The 14,830-nt window shown below is 52.1% G+C and overlaps 1 protein-coding gene across 2 annotated transcripts; it reads right to left on the bottom strand.

The window, feature by feature from the left end:
* Positions 1-463: 463 nt before the first annotated feature.
* Snorc (secondary ossification center associated regulator of chondrocyte maturation) lies at positions 464-5,151 on the bottom strand. 2 transcript variants are annotated; one of them, XM_008838104.3, is made up of 3 exons: positions 5,070-5,151; positions 722-907; positions 464-579 (listed from the first exon to the last, which is right to left on the bottom strand). In XM_008838104.3, exons 1-3 carry the CDS (start codon positions 5,140-5,142, stop codon positions 470-472), a joined length of 369 nt encoding a protein of 122 aa, XP_008836326.1. In that variant the 5' UTR covers positions 5,143-5,151; the 3' UTR covers positions 464-469. The 2 variants fall into 2 exon arrangements, with proteins under 2 accessions (XP_008836326.1, XP_029421783.1); XM_029565923.1 differs by having other exon boundaries at positions 722-904; positions 5,070-5,142.
* Between the last annotated feature and the right edge of the window lie 9,679 nt (positions 5,152-14,830).

The following is a 14,830-nucleotide window of genomic DNA, read 5'->3' as shown; positions in this document are numbered from 1 at the left end:
GGGGGGGGGGGGGGGGGTGTTGGGGAGCGGAGCTTTCTGAGCCCTGGGAGGAACGTGCCTAGACCAGGACTGGGGCTCTGAATTGTCAATCCTCCACCATATCCCACTTGGTCTTGAGACCCGCCTGGCCGTACCGTCATCCCTCCCACTGGCTCCAGCGGTTCCCCAGAGCCAGTTCTGTGGTCCCCAGGCCCCGGGGCTGCTGTTGGGGAGCAGGTCCAGTGATGCTCCGGGTACCCTATGGGCTCCCCTCACCTATCCCTGCCTGGGACCCAGTGCACGTGTCCACACGCGCACGTGCTGCACGCCTGGAGCCCTCCACCCACGGCCCCAGGCACACTGCGCCCGTCCCGCCCCCGCCCCCACGCGGCGGCACCTGCACGCGGGCTCGCGCACGCGCAGACACAGGGTCGCAGCCGGGTGCAGCAAGTCGCGCCGCGGGCGGGCGGCCACGGCTCCTTTATTGGCTTCAAGAAGCGGAAAACTTTCTCAGCGCCACGACCACGAGCGCCACCACCACGCAGGTGGCCAGCAGGGCAGCGATCACGATGGCCGCAATGGCGCCGGGCCCCAGTAAGCCTGCGAAGGATGGAGGACTGTGTCACCCTGGCCCAGCCGCCCTTGACTCTCTGCCCCCTTCACTTCCCTCCCCTCCTGGTCTTCCAGCCCGGTCTCCCTTCCTTCTCTCTCCATCCTCTCCCTGTCCCACGCCAGGCCTTACCGTTGTCCTGGTCCAGCTGCTCCTGCGCAGTGCTGTCCTCTGGTCCGGGCGCGGAGGTGGGGACGGGCGGGCTGGTGGCCTCAGGTTCCTGGCCGGGGCTAGTAGTACTCTCCAAGGGGCCTTCGCCAGAGGGCAGTTCAATGGGCTGGTTCCACAGGGTCGGATCCGGCTCCTGAAGACCCTCTGCTGCAAAGCCAAGGGCAAGCAGTGGGGCCCGGATGCTGGCCCCAGGGATGCCACCTTCCCCAGATCAACCGAGGGATGCCCTGTACTGGACCCAGGTTCAGCACTACACTAGTCTTCCCGTTCCACGATGGAGGGGGTTGGGAGGAGAGGGAAAGGAACACCTGGGAAATTCATTCCTAAGGCCAGGAAACCATCTGTGTGTGCCCCAGAACACCCATTGATCAAGGCCAGGCAGCCCCCAGCCCACGAGAGAACCGATTGATGGGGGTGGGGTGCAAGAGGGACTCAAGTAGACAGGCTCTGGTTATAAACTCCCAAGACCTTGACTGGCAAGGTCAGACCTTGGGGTCTGTGGGCACTTGTGGGGATCCCCGTCCCACTGGACAGACATAGGTCAGCTTTCACTTGTGGCCAAGGCTGAGAGCCAAGGACCTTTAAGGGCTCCACTACTCAGAGAAAGGCCACGAGAGGTCTACCCAAGCAGGCAGCACCACAGCTGCAGGTCAGGCCAACCTTGGGTCTCTAACATCATCCCAAGCCAGCTGCAGAAAGAAAGGGAAGGTAGCTAAGGGGATGATGATATAAGGGACACTCTCACTGGCAGCCTCTTCAGCAAGAGTCCTCTGCTCCTGGGGTTGGGAATCAGCATGGCTTGGGGGACCCAGGGACCCCAGAGAGAGGAGAAAAGCAGCACAGGATGGATGGGACACACACATCTCTCCACCCACTCCCAGCCTCACCACCCATGTCTGTTTCCTGAGAAACCTCCAGGGAAGCTAGAATTCTGTTACCAGCCCAGGCACAACCTGCAGGTCCTGGGACCCCTTCCAGACAAGTATTCCATTGAGTGCCTCTCTGCAGACATGACAGGGAGTACTCAGAGAAGACCCAGGGACATGCTGGGTGTTCCTGCCCATGGTGCCCACCCCTGTCAAATAGGACACACAGCCAAACCAAGACTCAGATCAGCCTCAAAATAACCAGGCCGTTCAAAAATGCTACAGTCAGGGAAGGCACTGAAGACTTATTCCAGACTTGGATGGGAAGCCAGATGTGCCATCAAAGATGTTTGGGATTTATTTGTTGGTGAGGTCTGGATAGGGCTGGAGTCCAGTACGGTGTCAAGAGTTCATGTGCTGGTTGGATACCACACTCTGGTTGGGTAAGAGGGTGTGCTTGTTCTTAGGAAGAACTCAGGACAAATGATGTTTGGAATGATTCTGCATTTGGGGACGGAGCATTGTGACAAAATCTTGGTAACTGGTAAGTAGGTCAGGATGTGCTGGAGTTCAATAGACAGTTTTCACAACTTTTCTGTAAAATTTGAATCTTTTTCACTGTAAAATTCTGTCAGACACCTAGCTGCCTAGGTCCCACCCTACTGCAATCTCTCACAAGCCCAGGCCAGTCCTGAGACTCCCCTTTCAGGCAGAGACTACTGGGGGCTTCTCCAAATCAGAACTCCTTTTAAGAAAAAATTGGCAAAAAGGGGTCCCAGAAGGCCATTGGCACCCACTGGGGCAGGCTTCCTGGTCACAGAACTCCAGGCTGGCACTTGGAGCAGCCTCTCTCCAACCACGAAGACCATTCTGGAAGGAGAGCAAAGTGGCCCAGTCACAGAAGGCAGGATTTGCTGGCTGAAAGGCCCCAGGTCCGAGGCAGGCTGGCATCAATCTCTCAGGGCCAGGCAGAGAAAAGCCCTGCATATGCCTGCTGACAGTAGACCCTGAGGTCGGGACTCCATAAACTGCCTCTCTGCCCTGAGATGTGGGCAGCCACTGGTCCCCTTCTCGCTCACCACACACCCAAGACAAGCAAACAGGCCCCTCCCTGGCCAAAGTTCACCTCCAATGCCAGGCATCTGGCCAGGGTGGGCCCCCCAGAGTTTCTGGGTACAGGGCCTAGCCAGCCTAAGTGGTACCTGCTAGGTACTAAACTTTAGGCGAGGGACTAAACTTGTGCTAGCCCATCAGGGAAAGGCGTCGCTGTGGGCTGAGGACCAGGCCATCTTGTTTCCCTCTGCACTCAGTGCTCTCCAGATTTGCAGTGGTGAGAAACAGCAACAACCCATTCAGGAACTGGATCTACTATGAGCCAGTGTGCCATAGAGAGGGGTGAGGATGAGAGGAAGGAGCAGCAGCACAGGGCCCTGGGAGCAGGGTATAGAAGGGGTAGGTTGAGTGAGGACAAGGTTCTCTGCACCCTGGCCACAAGGTGCCCACACCATGGGAGCAAACAGTGTTGTAGGACTCCTTGCTCTGGCAGAGGAGACCCGGTGGCAGTACTATAAGCTTGGACACCTCTGGCTGTCCCCTAGCCCCATCAACCCAAATCGTTCTGCCTTTTGGTAAATAAGTTTGTTCAACGGTCGGTCTGACCGCAGGCCCCCAGGCCAGGCGCCCATGCTCACAGACAGCCTTTGTATGGCCATGAAGGGCCTTTTCATCCCTAACCTGGCCTCCTGCCTGCTCAACCTGGCCTGCTCCCCCACCTCAGTGGCTGTGGCCACCAGCTGAGGCTGGAAGCCTCAGCCCCAGTGGTGCCGCCTTCCTGCTGCAGGACACCAGCCCAGGAGAGAGAAGGGCTATAGGCCTTGTACAGGCCTGCTTAGGGCTGTGGGCCCAGCGCTGGTTCTGAGAGCCCCCCATCTCCCCCCTCCCAGAACAGCCAGAACCCCAAGACTCAGGGCAGGGTTGGCATGTGCAGGTCTGCTGTGGGCCTGCAGCTCTTGGAGGACCCATGGAAGGAAGAGGGAGGTGAGGCCAGGTGAGGACCTGGCTGTCTGCAAAGCCTCTGTGTGAGCAGAAAGCCCACCCACCAATGCTGTGTGTACAGTCTGACCAGGGCTCTGGCTGGAGGCCTGGGCTGGAAAAGGCGGCAAGAACTTGGACAGGAGGCCCAGGCCATAGAGCCCACCGGGCAGCAGCCTCACTAGGGCAGGAAGGTCCATGGGTCCCAGCCCTGAGACCCAGATGGATGGAAAACACCTCTCTACACTGTAAGTCATAAGTCAATGCCAGGGGTACTGCAGGCTTCACCAGTGGACACCACTCCCGCCCCTCAGGACTTGGTATATCCCAACCTGCGGGAGGAGGATGCTCTTTCTAGGGTTGTTCCTCTGGACTTAATTAAGGGGCTGGGGACTCTACTCATCCAGCACTGACTATTGGCTGGGCACATGGCCATCTTGAGACCTCTGTATGTCTGACCTGGTCAGGCCTCACCAGCCCCTGTGGGGGAGGCAGGGTGGTGGGTGTCACCTCCTGCATATGAGGAAATGGATGAGACAGACAGGCAGGGAAGAGCCAGAAGCCCTGATGTGGCCAGAGCCAAGCCTTGAGCAGCTTCCTAGGGCATAGACCACCACCATCACCCATGCCTCCTGGAGTGTGGCTGGAGTTCACGGGCCATGCGTTCACAACAGAGGCCATTTCCCTCCTTCATACACAGACACCTCCAAAGCCCAGGCTGCAAGGTCTTAAGTCACTCGGGGAACGCAGGCAGGCAGCCCTATGTCAGCTAAACTGTGGGAGATTGCTTTCTTCCAGGAACAAAACCTACCTGTGATTATCTCCCTGCTCTAAAGGCAACCTGGGACAGCCCTGCCATGCAGGATCCCAGGAGCCTGCTGGGGTCTCCCTCTCACCAGCCCCCAGATGCAGCCATTTAGGACTCAGTTTAGTGTCCTCCCTGATATGCAGAGGACTCTCAGAAATATTTACCACCATAGGGACAGCACCTGGGACTTAAACCTGCAGAGAAGGGTTTGCAGTTTGAAAAGGAATCAACAAGGCTCTGTGGTCTTTTACTCAGCGTTGGGGCTATGGCCCCCTCAGCCATTTGCTGTGTGTCCGATGGACCCTCCTTCCTCCCAGATCTGGACGCCTTCAGGGGTTCTAATGCCAAAATACCACCCCCCAGAATCCTAGACAACTAGATACTCCTAGCCTGCTCCCCAGGTGGCCCCTCCTGCTCCAATGGCCATCACCCCTGGTCCTATACAGCTCCTACCTGCTGGTCTTGTGGGAGCTCCCCCAGAATCACCCCAGCTGGCCAGTCCACCTCCTGTAAGGGACTTATGCCCCACAGGTACTGAAGAATTTAGCTCCAAATGTAGTTTTTGGCCCTAGAAAGTTAGTGGCAGCAAAGCTAAGGCTCTTACCTGTGAGCACTGCTGGGGCCAGGACTCCAGAGACAAGCAACAGCACCATGCGCAAAGCCAGACAAGATGCCATCCTGGCAGTGAGTGAGCGGGCGTGTGGGACACACAGGACTGAGTGGCTGGGCTCAGGCGGCGGGAAAGAGGCGTCAAAGAGCTGGGAAGGGTTTTCATCAATGCAAACTCTGTCCTCCTGGGACACCGTGCCCGCCCCCCACACGCGCATGCAAACACCACACACACACACACACACACACACACACACACACACACACACGCACGCACACACAGCAAAAGCTCAGAACAGACCTGATGTCCTGAACTCTGGCAGCCCCACCCCTGGAGAGAGACAGAGAAAATTGCTCTTTCTCTTTTTCTCTCTTTCTCTTTCTCCCTTCTGTGTGTCTGCCCACCCCTTTCGATGCCCCCACTCCCCTTTCTCTCCTCTGTCCCTGTTTCTTTCTCACACACACATGATGAGGATATATACCTCCCACATATATTCCTGGGCCACTCTCTGGAAGTGAGAAGCTTCCGAGCTTCCCAAGACAGCAGTGTCACTCGGGGACCTTGAGCAAAACAGATGCCCCAGGTCATCATGCCCAGTGCTCTTGGATGGGCTCAGGACCAAGCATGGGAGACTCAGCCCAGTCAGCCAGAGCTGGGTCTGCCTGTCATTTGAGTTCACCCTAGAGCAAGCATACAGTAGAGCTTGTTAAAGCAGCACCTTTAAGGCACTTTCCACCCAAGTCCTCTGACTGCTCTCAGCCCTTTCCAGAAAAGTCCCTGTCGTTAAATGCACATGTCCTCTCCTGCTCTCCTGCTCCCAAGGCACTCTGGTCCTGAGACTCAGTTTCACCTTTGTGTTCATCCCTTTCAGCCCAAGCCTGGTCTCAATGGCTCACTGCCTCTCCAACAGGTCCGCGGGGGAGCTCATGAACCTCCACGAATCATGACCAAGGCCTCCACAGCTCCCGACCCATGCCTGTTGATGGACCTCCTCCTGCCTCCCGAGGTACTTGCTGTAAAAGTCATCAAAGCTCTCCTTTCCTCTATTCTCACTTCTAAGCCCTCAGAAAGCTCTGTTCCTTCTAATTTCATAGTTTCCCAAACAAAAAGTTAAACTAAAGGCTTCCTCTGGCCCTGCTCACCTCCCCACCCCTGCTCCCTATGTTCCAGCCTGCTGGCCCTGACTAGGTTCCCCCAGTATATTAAACTGGATCCTGCCTCAGGCAAGGCTCTTTCACCCTGTGTCTCCTCTCCCAGAAAGCCGCTCCTATAATCACTAGATGTTTAGCCCATTTTCATGTCTCAGCTTAACCAGCAGCCCATCCACTCACTCCAGCACATCGCTTTAGATTTCCTTTTAGCACTTATATTTTTATGAAATTTTCATATTCTTCTTTTTTGTTAATTTTCAGAAGACAAACATCTATACAGGACATCAGAGTGCCTGCAAAGAAGCTCTGAGAGGCCACTGTGGGAGCCTGAGTTGCAGTGGAGACCCCAGATGTTGGGGATGACAGAACAATAGAACACCCATGTAGGGAGCTATAGGATGGCCTAAGAGAGAGGTATGTGTGTGCAGCCAGCAGAACAGGAGGTATAGGGCTTCCCAGTCCTCTGGAGCCAGATGAGTCCATCATCAGCCCTAGATGCCAGACAAGAAGGTGTAGGGTTTGGTGTTTATCCTGCTGGGTTTTGCTTTGGTCTAATCTTTCCTCACTAGGTCCCCGTTTCTCTTTTGGAATAGAAATGTTAGTTTCTGCCATTGTATATTGGAACTATGTAACTTGTTTTCTGATGTTATATGGGATCACAGGTAAGAGATTGCCCTGATGAGTCTCATAGGAAATTTGGATTTGGGACTTTGAAACAGGGTTGGAATTATTAAAACTATAGAGTGAAAGGTTACGGTTTAAGAGTGATGTGTTTTGCCCGGATCCTGCCTCCATGTGGTGCTATCAAAATGCCTGAAAGCAGATCCTGAATCGATTACTCTCGAGTCCAGCCTTGGCAGACAAAAGAAAAATGAGGAGGAACTCAAAAGAAGGATGCTTTTGGAAGCTCTTGTCAAGAAATTCCAATGGACTCTCATATGAACATTTGAAATTTTCCCTGTTCTTTTTTCGAGTTCCCTCTCTAGAACTTGTAATGCTAATTACTCTTGCCTTTAGTTCTCCTTTAAAAAAATTTATTATTTTATGTGTATGCGTGTATTGCCTGCATTTAGGTAAGTGCACCTGTGTCGTGCAATGCCCACGGAAGACAGAAGAGACTGTCAGATCCCCTGGAACTGGAGTTATGGACAGTTGTTAGCTGCCATGTGGGTGCTGGGATTCGAACCCGGGTCTTCTGCAAGAACAGTCAGTGTTCTTAACCACTGAGCCATCTCTCCAGCCCTATTTCTCCTTCACATCTTCTATTCATGGATCAAGGACTTTCTTTTGCCCCCTACAGATAAGAGTTATGCAATTTGGGAGTCTTTTAGATAGACCCACTGAAGGGGTACTCCAATTGCCTCACTCTGTGTCCCTGTTCAGTATGGAAGAAGCCAGAGCAGTCTGCATCCTGATTCCCTATCCGCAAACTGGGTAACCTCTTCAGAGGATGGTGTGATAAGAATAGGAGGTAGGAATTGGCTAGGCAGTTAGTGTAAAAAGACCCCAAAGAAAAGCAGCCAGTCTTTTGGCTAGAAGTCAAAATGTCCTTGGGCGTCTTAGCAACAAACTCCATTCCAAAGGCCCAAAATGTCGAAAGTATTTGGGAGCTCATATCTAATTCTTAAAAGAGTTTAGGGTTACCTCTTCAGAGGGGGGAATGTTAGAGTAGCCAAAAGAAGAAAGAGTACATGAAGTTATCAAGAAAAACAAAAGTGATGGGGAGATATGGGAGGAGTTGGAGGGGAGGGAGTGGGCATGGATTTGGTCAAAACACCTTATATGCCTGTATGAAATTCTCAATAATTTTAAAAAAAGAAAGAAACACCCAGTGTAGCTGCCAAGAGAAAATAATGCAGAGAAAGTAAAATGTTAACAGCTGGGGATTGTGTGAATGATGTAAAAATCCTTTGTAGCATTCATTTCTTCAAGTCTGAAATGACTTCAAACTAAAGCACATTCCCCGCCCCCAAATCGCTGTTTTCAGTGAATGTTTAGATGACAGATCTGAGTGATGGTCATTGGTATTAAACTGTCACATATGGAAGTTCTGTCCTGAAACAACAGAACTGAGTGATCCATTTTGACCAAAGTGAACATGTGACCAGTGTGTCACCTTCAGTGACTGTGATGCAGAAGGCTGCCATGGGCGATGCAGCAGAACAAACTTACAGAAAACACAGGGTATATGACGTAACTGGGAGCAAAGACACCTGCTGTCAGAACACAGGGTGTTCTGCTAAAGATTCAGTTTTCAACATTAATTTTAAATTTTTTGTGTGAAGAAGCTGTTTAGACTACAGACTTTATGCATGTCAAAAGTGCAATGAATACCATTTTGATTTTGATTCAAAGTTTTAAAAAACAAAAAACATAACCCCCCCCTAAAAAGGACGTGATATAAAACAAAAGCCTAGCTGTAGAAGAAGGAGCTTGTTGCATTCATCTACATTATTTATATTTCTATTAACAAGAAAAACCAGAGCTAAAAGCACTAAAACATGACAGGAACCCATGACCTCAGATGAAGATGGCTCCCTTAGGAATGGAGGTGTGGGGTACCCCACAGTGCAGTGGCTGCAGAGAGGGTGAGTGGGAAAGATGCCAGCAAACATACTCCACTCTCTTGAGCAGACAGAGGACTGCAGCAGCTGTAGAATTTCATTCCTTCGTACAGGTAAAGTTTGTAGGTATGGACCAATTTTCTGCTTTCTTCTACTGTGTTAGATACATTCAGTCTTTAGGACATCAAATATCCCGGTGACACTAGAAGTGAGCTGGAAGTAGAAATCTAGGAAGATTGCTCTCTTTTAGGGTGCAGTTCCTTAACCTATTTTGCTCTCAACCCATCTAACAGTGGATTTGTTATTTCTTTTTGGGGGGGGGTCTTTTTGAGACAGGGTCTCCCTGTAGCCCCAGCTATCCTGGAACTCACAGAGATCCGCCTGCCTCTGCCTCCCGAGTGCTGGGATTAAAGGTGTGCGCCACCACGCCTGGCTCTGTTATTTCTTTTGATTACACAGAGCGGTTTGTCTTTTATAATGGGAACCTGACCTGCTTTAGAATCCATTTTATATGACCAAAGTCAGAAAATCCAAGTAGGTGATCTGTCCCCCTACAAGAGCCCCCTCATGCTTGCATTTCAACTTGGGTGGCTTGGCATGCTCCATCAAAGACCCAAGTGCCACCAGTCCCGGAGTACACATACAACTTACTCAGATTGGGAGGTTGGAGCTGAAGGGAAGCTCCTAGATTAACTGGGCATTGGGGACTCTTGGGCTATCCATTTAGAATCTCCAGGGTACTGAACAGTAGTTCCCAGTGTGGGACCTCACCTCAGATTAGAATGGTGGGACATAGAACTCAGGGACTGGTTTCTGTTTCAAGTTCCTCAGATGACCTAGGCCAGTGACACACAGAGACACACACCATCTGACAGATGAAGAAACTGAGGCCCAGAGACAGAACAGGAAGGAGTGGTTAATAATGAGGCTAGTGCTAACATGGAGCCTTTGGGAAGCCATGCCACACTGCCTTGGAGATAGTTACATTTCTCTGCACCAAATTCAAGCCATCTAAGGTAGTGGTTATCCCCAACTCTGCTACACCTACCTACATATTCACAGGCGGCCTGTCACTTGTAAACTAGTCCGCAGGCTCTTGTTTACTGAGCATACAGGGGCTAGGAACTCTACTGTGTAATTACATGTTATGTTACTGATCAGAAAGTATTGCGGGTTCTCCTCAGGCCAGCTGTGAAGACCCTGACCTGGATCAAGTCCCCTGCCAATTGAGGGGGCAAGAGGCGCGGAGTCACGACACACAGACCCTGGGAGTCAGGTAGAAGCAAGCACTAGGCAAGGTGCTGCAGGCTCGTTTAATGTAGGAGGGAGCAGGCCTTATATTTCCCTTTTCTCCGCCCCCAAGTCCCTTTAGTCAGCGTATCGTTTTCTGATTGGTCCACGCCACACAGTCTGTCAGCTGTCACTGGGCTCGTGAGCTGGGTACGGAGGCGTGGGCTCCTTTTGGCAGGCTATTTGCGGACCAAGAAGTGAAGTGAATTCTCGCTGAATCCCAGGGCTCTGGGTCCGCGCCATCTTTGGAGGCCTCCTGCTACATTTCCACCCTTTTTCTTTAAAAATTAATGTCCAGCGAGAGCCTGTAGGCAGCTCCACCTCGGGATGACCCCAGGATCATGGACTGTTCCTGTTTTAGGTTGTCCTGTTCTGGCATGAACCTTACCCGTCATTGGAGCATGGGCGTACACGTCCATGTCCTGGCTTAGGTTGATTCAGCCCAACAGGAGCTTACATGTCACTGACTACCAGCCCTCCAAGGGGTATCGTCCCATGGGATCAGTTGAGGTGGGGATTATCTGTAGGAGGCCTTGTACATTTGTGCGAGCCAAGTCTGTTGGGCTGCATAGGGTGGGTTGAAATCATCTTCATGTATTACTCTGAGGGCCTGATACACTGAGTAATGGACTTTCTTCATCTGTTTCTGTCTTTCGATAATCGAGCAGAGACACCTGAGGAGAACAAAAGCTAGCACAAGCATTAGAAACATGCTCCCATAGGTGAGTAACCAAGTTGGGTCCAAGAACCCCTTGATATGCTCCCATACCTTACTAAAAAAGGAGGAGTCCATCAATAGGACCGGAGCTCGGGTATAATTTAGAGCAATAATCTAATTGGTCAGCAATATGGAAGGGGTGAGACAAAGTGACCTAAAGCGAGGGTAACAAGCTAGTTACCATGTCTTTGGTAATTGTCAGCTCTTCACTTAAGAGATTAATTTGTTGTTGTAACACATTAATTGCCTGGTGAAGATGCTGACTGATAAGGGACTGAGTGTGAAAGGTAGAGGAGGTTTTGGACATGGCCTCATTGAGTGTCTCCACAGTAGTGGAGGATTGGGTGATAGCTACTGCAGCGGTGGCTGCCGACCTTAATGCAAGGATGATGTTTGAGATGAGCACGGCAGTGACCTGGAAATTCTGTTTTAAGCGGTGGGCTTGTGACAAGGCTGTCTGCTCTATAAGGGTGACAGCATGGAAGTGGGTTGCATTGGTGACTGGAACCCAAAGGGCCACGGGTTCACACATAAAGAGAACTATGTGAGCAGGATGGTTCCATCAGGCCACCAGTACACAGGTGGTGTTGGTATCGGAGCAGTTGAGTTGTCCCCAAGGGGTCGGAGGTAACACATGCATAAAGAGAATTATGTGAGCGGGATGGTTCCAGCAGGCCACCAGTGCACAGGTGGTGTTGGTATCGGAGCAGTTGGGTTGTCCCCGTGGGTCGGAGATAACATTGGCTAGCAATAAGGCAAACGGGGGCCGCACACAAATGGGGGTAGGGGGCCAGGATGTCGTGTGATCAGTGGATGTAAGATTTTGTTTTTGGCACAAGTAGAGGGTTTGGTGTTAGTGTAAGTGCCTTTGGAAAGCTGAAGCCCCTGCTGTGCCAGTAATGGCCTCATGTCCATGCAGGCATGTGGACCACAGAGGTCCCAGTTACTGAGTATTGATTCGCGGTTGGTATGGGAGATCTTAATGCCACAGGGATAGGTGGGGGCCAGTTGTCTCCAAGATCCTAGGTGATTGGGGGGAGCGGCTGAAGCGGCAAAAGGGAGGGATGGCATGGTTGGGCTTAGGGTGGCATCTCTGCCACGGTATAGGGAGCGTGAGGAAAAAGGGTGCAAGGGAGCATGTGTGTGGGCAGTTGGGGAGTGGTGGGCATAGAATGACAGGGCAAAATGGGGGCGGAGGGGTGGCGCCCTCTGCCTGTCCTGTTATTGTCCCCAGTGCAGCGAGGACCGAGGCTACATTGGTGTTGTTGAAGGTAGGGGAAAGGTCCTTGAGTATAAGCATGTAACCCGAGGAGGCACTGCCGGCATAATCTTGGACGGTCAGGTTGAACAGCCCAATGCATGAGGATGCGCTGTTGGTAGTGAAGCATAGAGAGTTATTTAGGGGCTGGAAGCCATTGAGTGATTCCCAGGAAGTAACAGGGTCCATGGTGTGGAGGCCAAGCATAGAATTAGTTGAGTAGAGGGTGGGGTAGACTGGGGAATGAAGCAAAAGGGCAAGAGTATAAGTGGGAAGGGGACCAAGGCCCAGAGATCATGGGCCGTGGCAGGGGCCGGGAAGAGCAAACCAGTTATCCAGATAGCGACAAGGTCTCTGGGTCCTTGGGGGTCCTGTTGGTCGGTTGCTGGTCTCACATCTCTCGCTGGAACCATACTGGCTTTGTTTCTGTCTGAGGAAACACAAGCAATAGCCTCGCCCTCTTGTTAACAAGGGGGCAGGCGGTTGCCATTGACATGTTATGGGGTCCTTCCATCTCACTAGTGGCAGGGGTGTTGGGCAAGGTGTTGTCCTTTCCCTGATAGTCCCAAGTTATCATGGGGCATGATATCATCATAAAAGGCACGGTCATCTGTGGTAACGAGGAACGTCCGCTACTATGGGGTAACTGTGCCCTGGTTCCCATCCAAGTCCTTGCAATATACTGGACATGTGACCAGCTTGGTATCTTGTTTGCAGCCAACTCCTTTTATTGGTGGGCCTGGCCGGTATTTCCAATGAGGGAATTTAAGGGATTCAACTTCTGATATAATGGTGACATCAGCCCCTGTATCTACTAGGCCCTTTATGGAAGTTCCATCTAGGAACAGGGTCATTAGTGGGGAGTGGTTGAGGATTGGGAGAGTCCATAATATCTGTCTTGTGTCCCCTCTTGTGGGCAGGGCTGAGGAGTGCCCCAGATGGAGTTTAAAGGAGCTGAGTCCAGTTGAGGCTGTGACCTACAGTCTTTAGCCCAGTGGAACCCTTTTTTGTACTTGGGGCAGCGAGTCTTGGGATGGGCTGTACCTCTTGGGCAGTGGCTACAAAGTGGCCAAGTGCCCCATGGTTCCAGCAGCCTTCCTGTGCACCAAAGTGGTGGGTTTTCCTTGAGACAAAAGAGTCTCCAAGGAGGCCGTCAAAGCCTCAATAGGGCCCGCCCTAGGGTCTAAGTCTCTAGTAGCGAGTACCCATTTGTGAATGTTATCATTGCGGACAGGCACAATAGCATTATGAGTAGGCATGTTTAGTCCCTCCCAAGTTAATTGTTTGATAAGCACGTCTCAAGTGAGTCCAGACTCTACCCTCCGCTCTACTGCCTCGGTGACATGGGTAAGGAAGTCTGTGAAGGACTCCCCTGACTGTTGAATCAAATTACGGAAAAAGACTTGTGGGTCACGGGGGGAGCAACATTTAAGGGCCTTAAAGGCCAAGACAGAAACTTGTTGAAAATGGGCATGGAGGCCAATAGTACACTGGGAGATGGGGTCAGTATATTGTCCACATCCCATGAGCATGTCCAGCGTAATGTTGAGGCCATATTGGAAATTTAGGCGTGCCTGGTTTTCAGCCTGATTGTCATAGGCTGCGTGCCAGTTTAGAAAGACTGAGGGTTCTAAGACTGCCTTTAGTAAGCTATACCGATCATAGTGGGTTTGTAAATGTAAGGACCACTGGTGAAGAACCTGTTCAAAATATGGGGAGTCAGGGCCCGATTGCTCAGCTGCCTTGTGGCTAAGAAGGAGGTCAGCGAGTGGGGTGGGCAGCCATGGACGCTGAGCCGCATTGGGGCCAACTTTAACCGGAAATGCGGACAAAGGCGGGTGAGGGTTTAAGGAGGGCAGCCTAGGAGGGAGGGGCATGGTAGCAGGGGAAGGGGCGGGATGGTTACTGGGGGGGGGAGAGTAACTCCTTACATGGGTAATGGCGCGGGGGAATTTCTGAGCATGGTAGCTCTAGGAGAGAATCCTGAGATATAGGCAAAGGAGCTCCTTCCTTATTGGAAGTGGGTGTAGAGGCGGTGCCCACCTCCGGGTTGAGGGGGTCCGAGGGGTCCGGGGTCGAGGTAATCACCAGATCTACACTAGATTGCTCCCGGCAGTGTTTGTTGTGGGCCAAGATGACTTCCTTAGGAGAGGAGGATTTAAGGCTAGCAATGATGGCTAGGAGGATCAGTAGGAACAATTGGGAGGGGGGAATCCCTGGCCTGACCTCCCTTTTTGGGGCCAGGAAGAGGACCCGCACCCACGTGTCAGGGTCCCACATGTTTTCAGGGGAGACCCAAGGAGCTTCATCCCAAAAGTGGCTTCATCCCAAAAGTGTTCGATATCTTTTGGTTTCACTTTCAACCCTCTGGTTTTAAGGAGAACCTTGAGTGCTGCCGTTTGTGGTTCCCTGCATTGTGGTGGTAAACTTCCCATTGTGGGAGGGTCTCATGAAGGGGAATTTGCCACAAAAGTAGAAGACAAGGGTGACTGCCAAGAGGGCACAGAGGAAGCAAAGAAGCACTGTGAGCCACTAGGATGTAAACCTCTCCAACATGTAGAGATGTATCGGATCCAAATGTCTTGTACTCAGTGAGGGACTTCTGGAGGCTGTGACACCTCCAGCCGTATGCTCACATGGTATCTCCAGGACAGGCAACAGGGTGACCCGAAGCCTGGGCTCTGAGTTTGGGGTGGATCAGCCCTTATGTGAACTCACCGGGATGAGCTGAGAGGGGGGAGGTGCCTACGTGGCTTCAGGACCATGTGGTGGGG

Source organism: Nannospalax galili, unplaced genomic scaffold, assembly GCF_000622305.1.
Source record: "Nannospalax galili isolate Female #2095 unplaced genomic scaffold, S.galili_v1.0 scaffold1138, whole genome shotgun sequence".
Taxonomy (NCBI): Eukaryota; Metazoa; Chordata; class Mammalia; order Rodentia; family Spalacidae; genus Nannospalax; species Nannospalax galili.
This window is presented reverse-complemented; position numbering and strand designations above follow the sequence as displayed.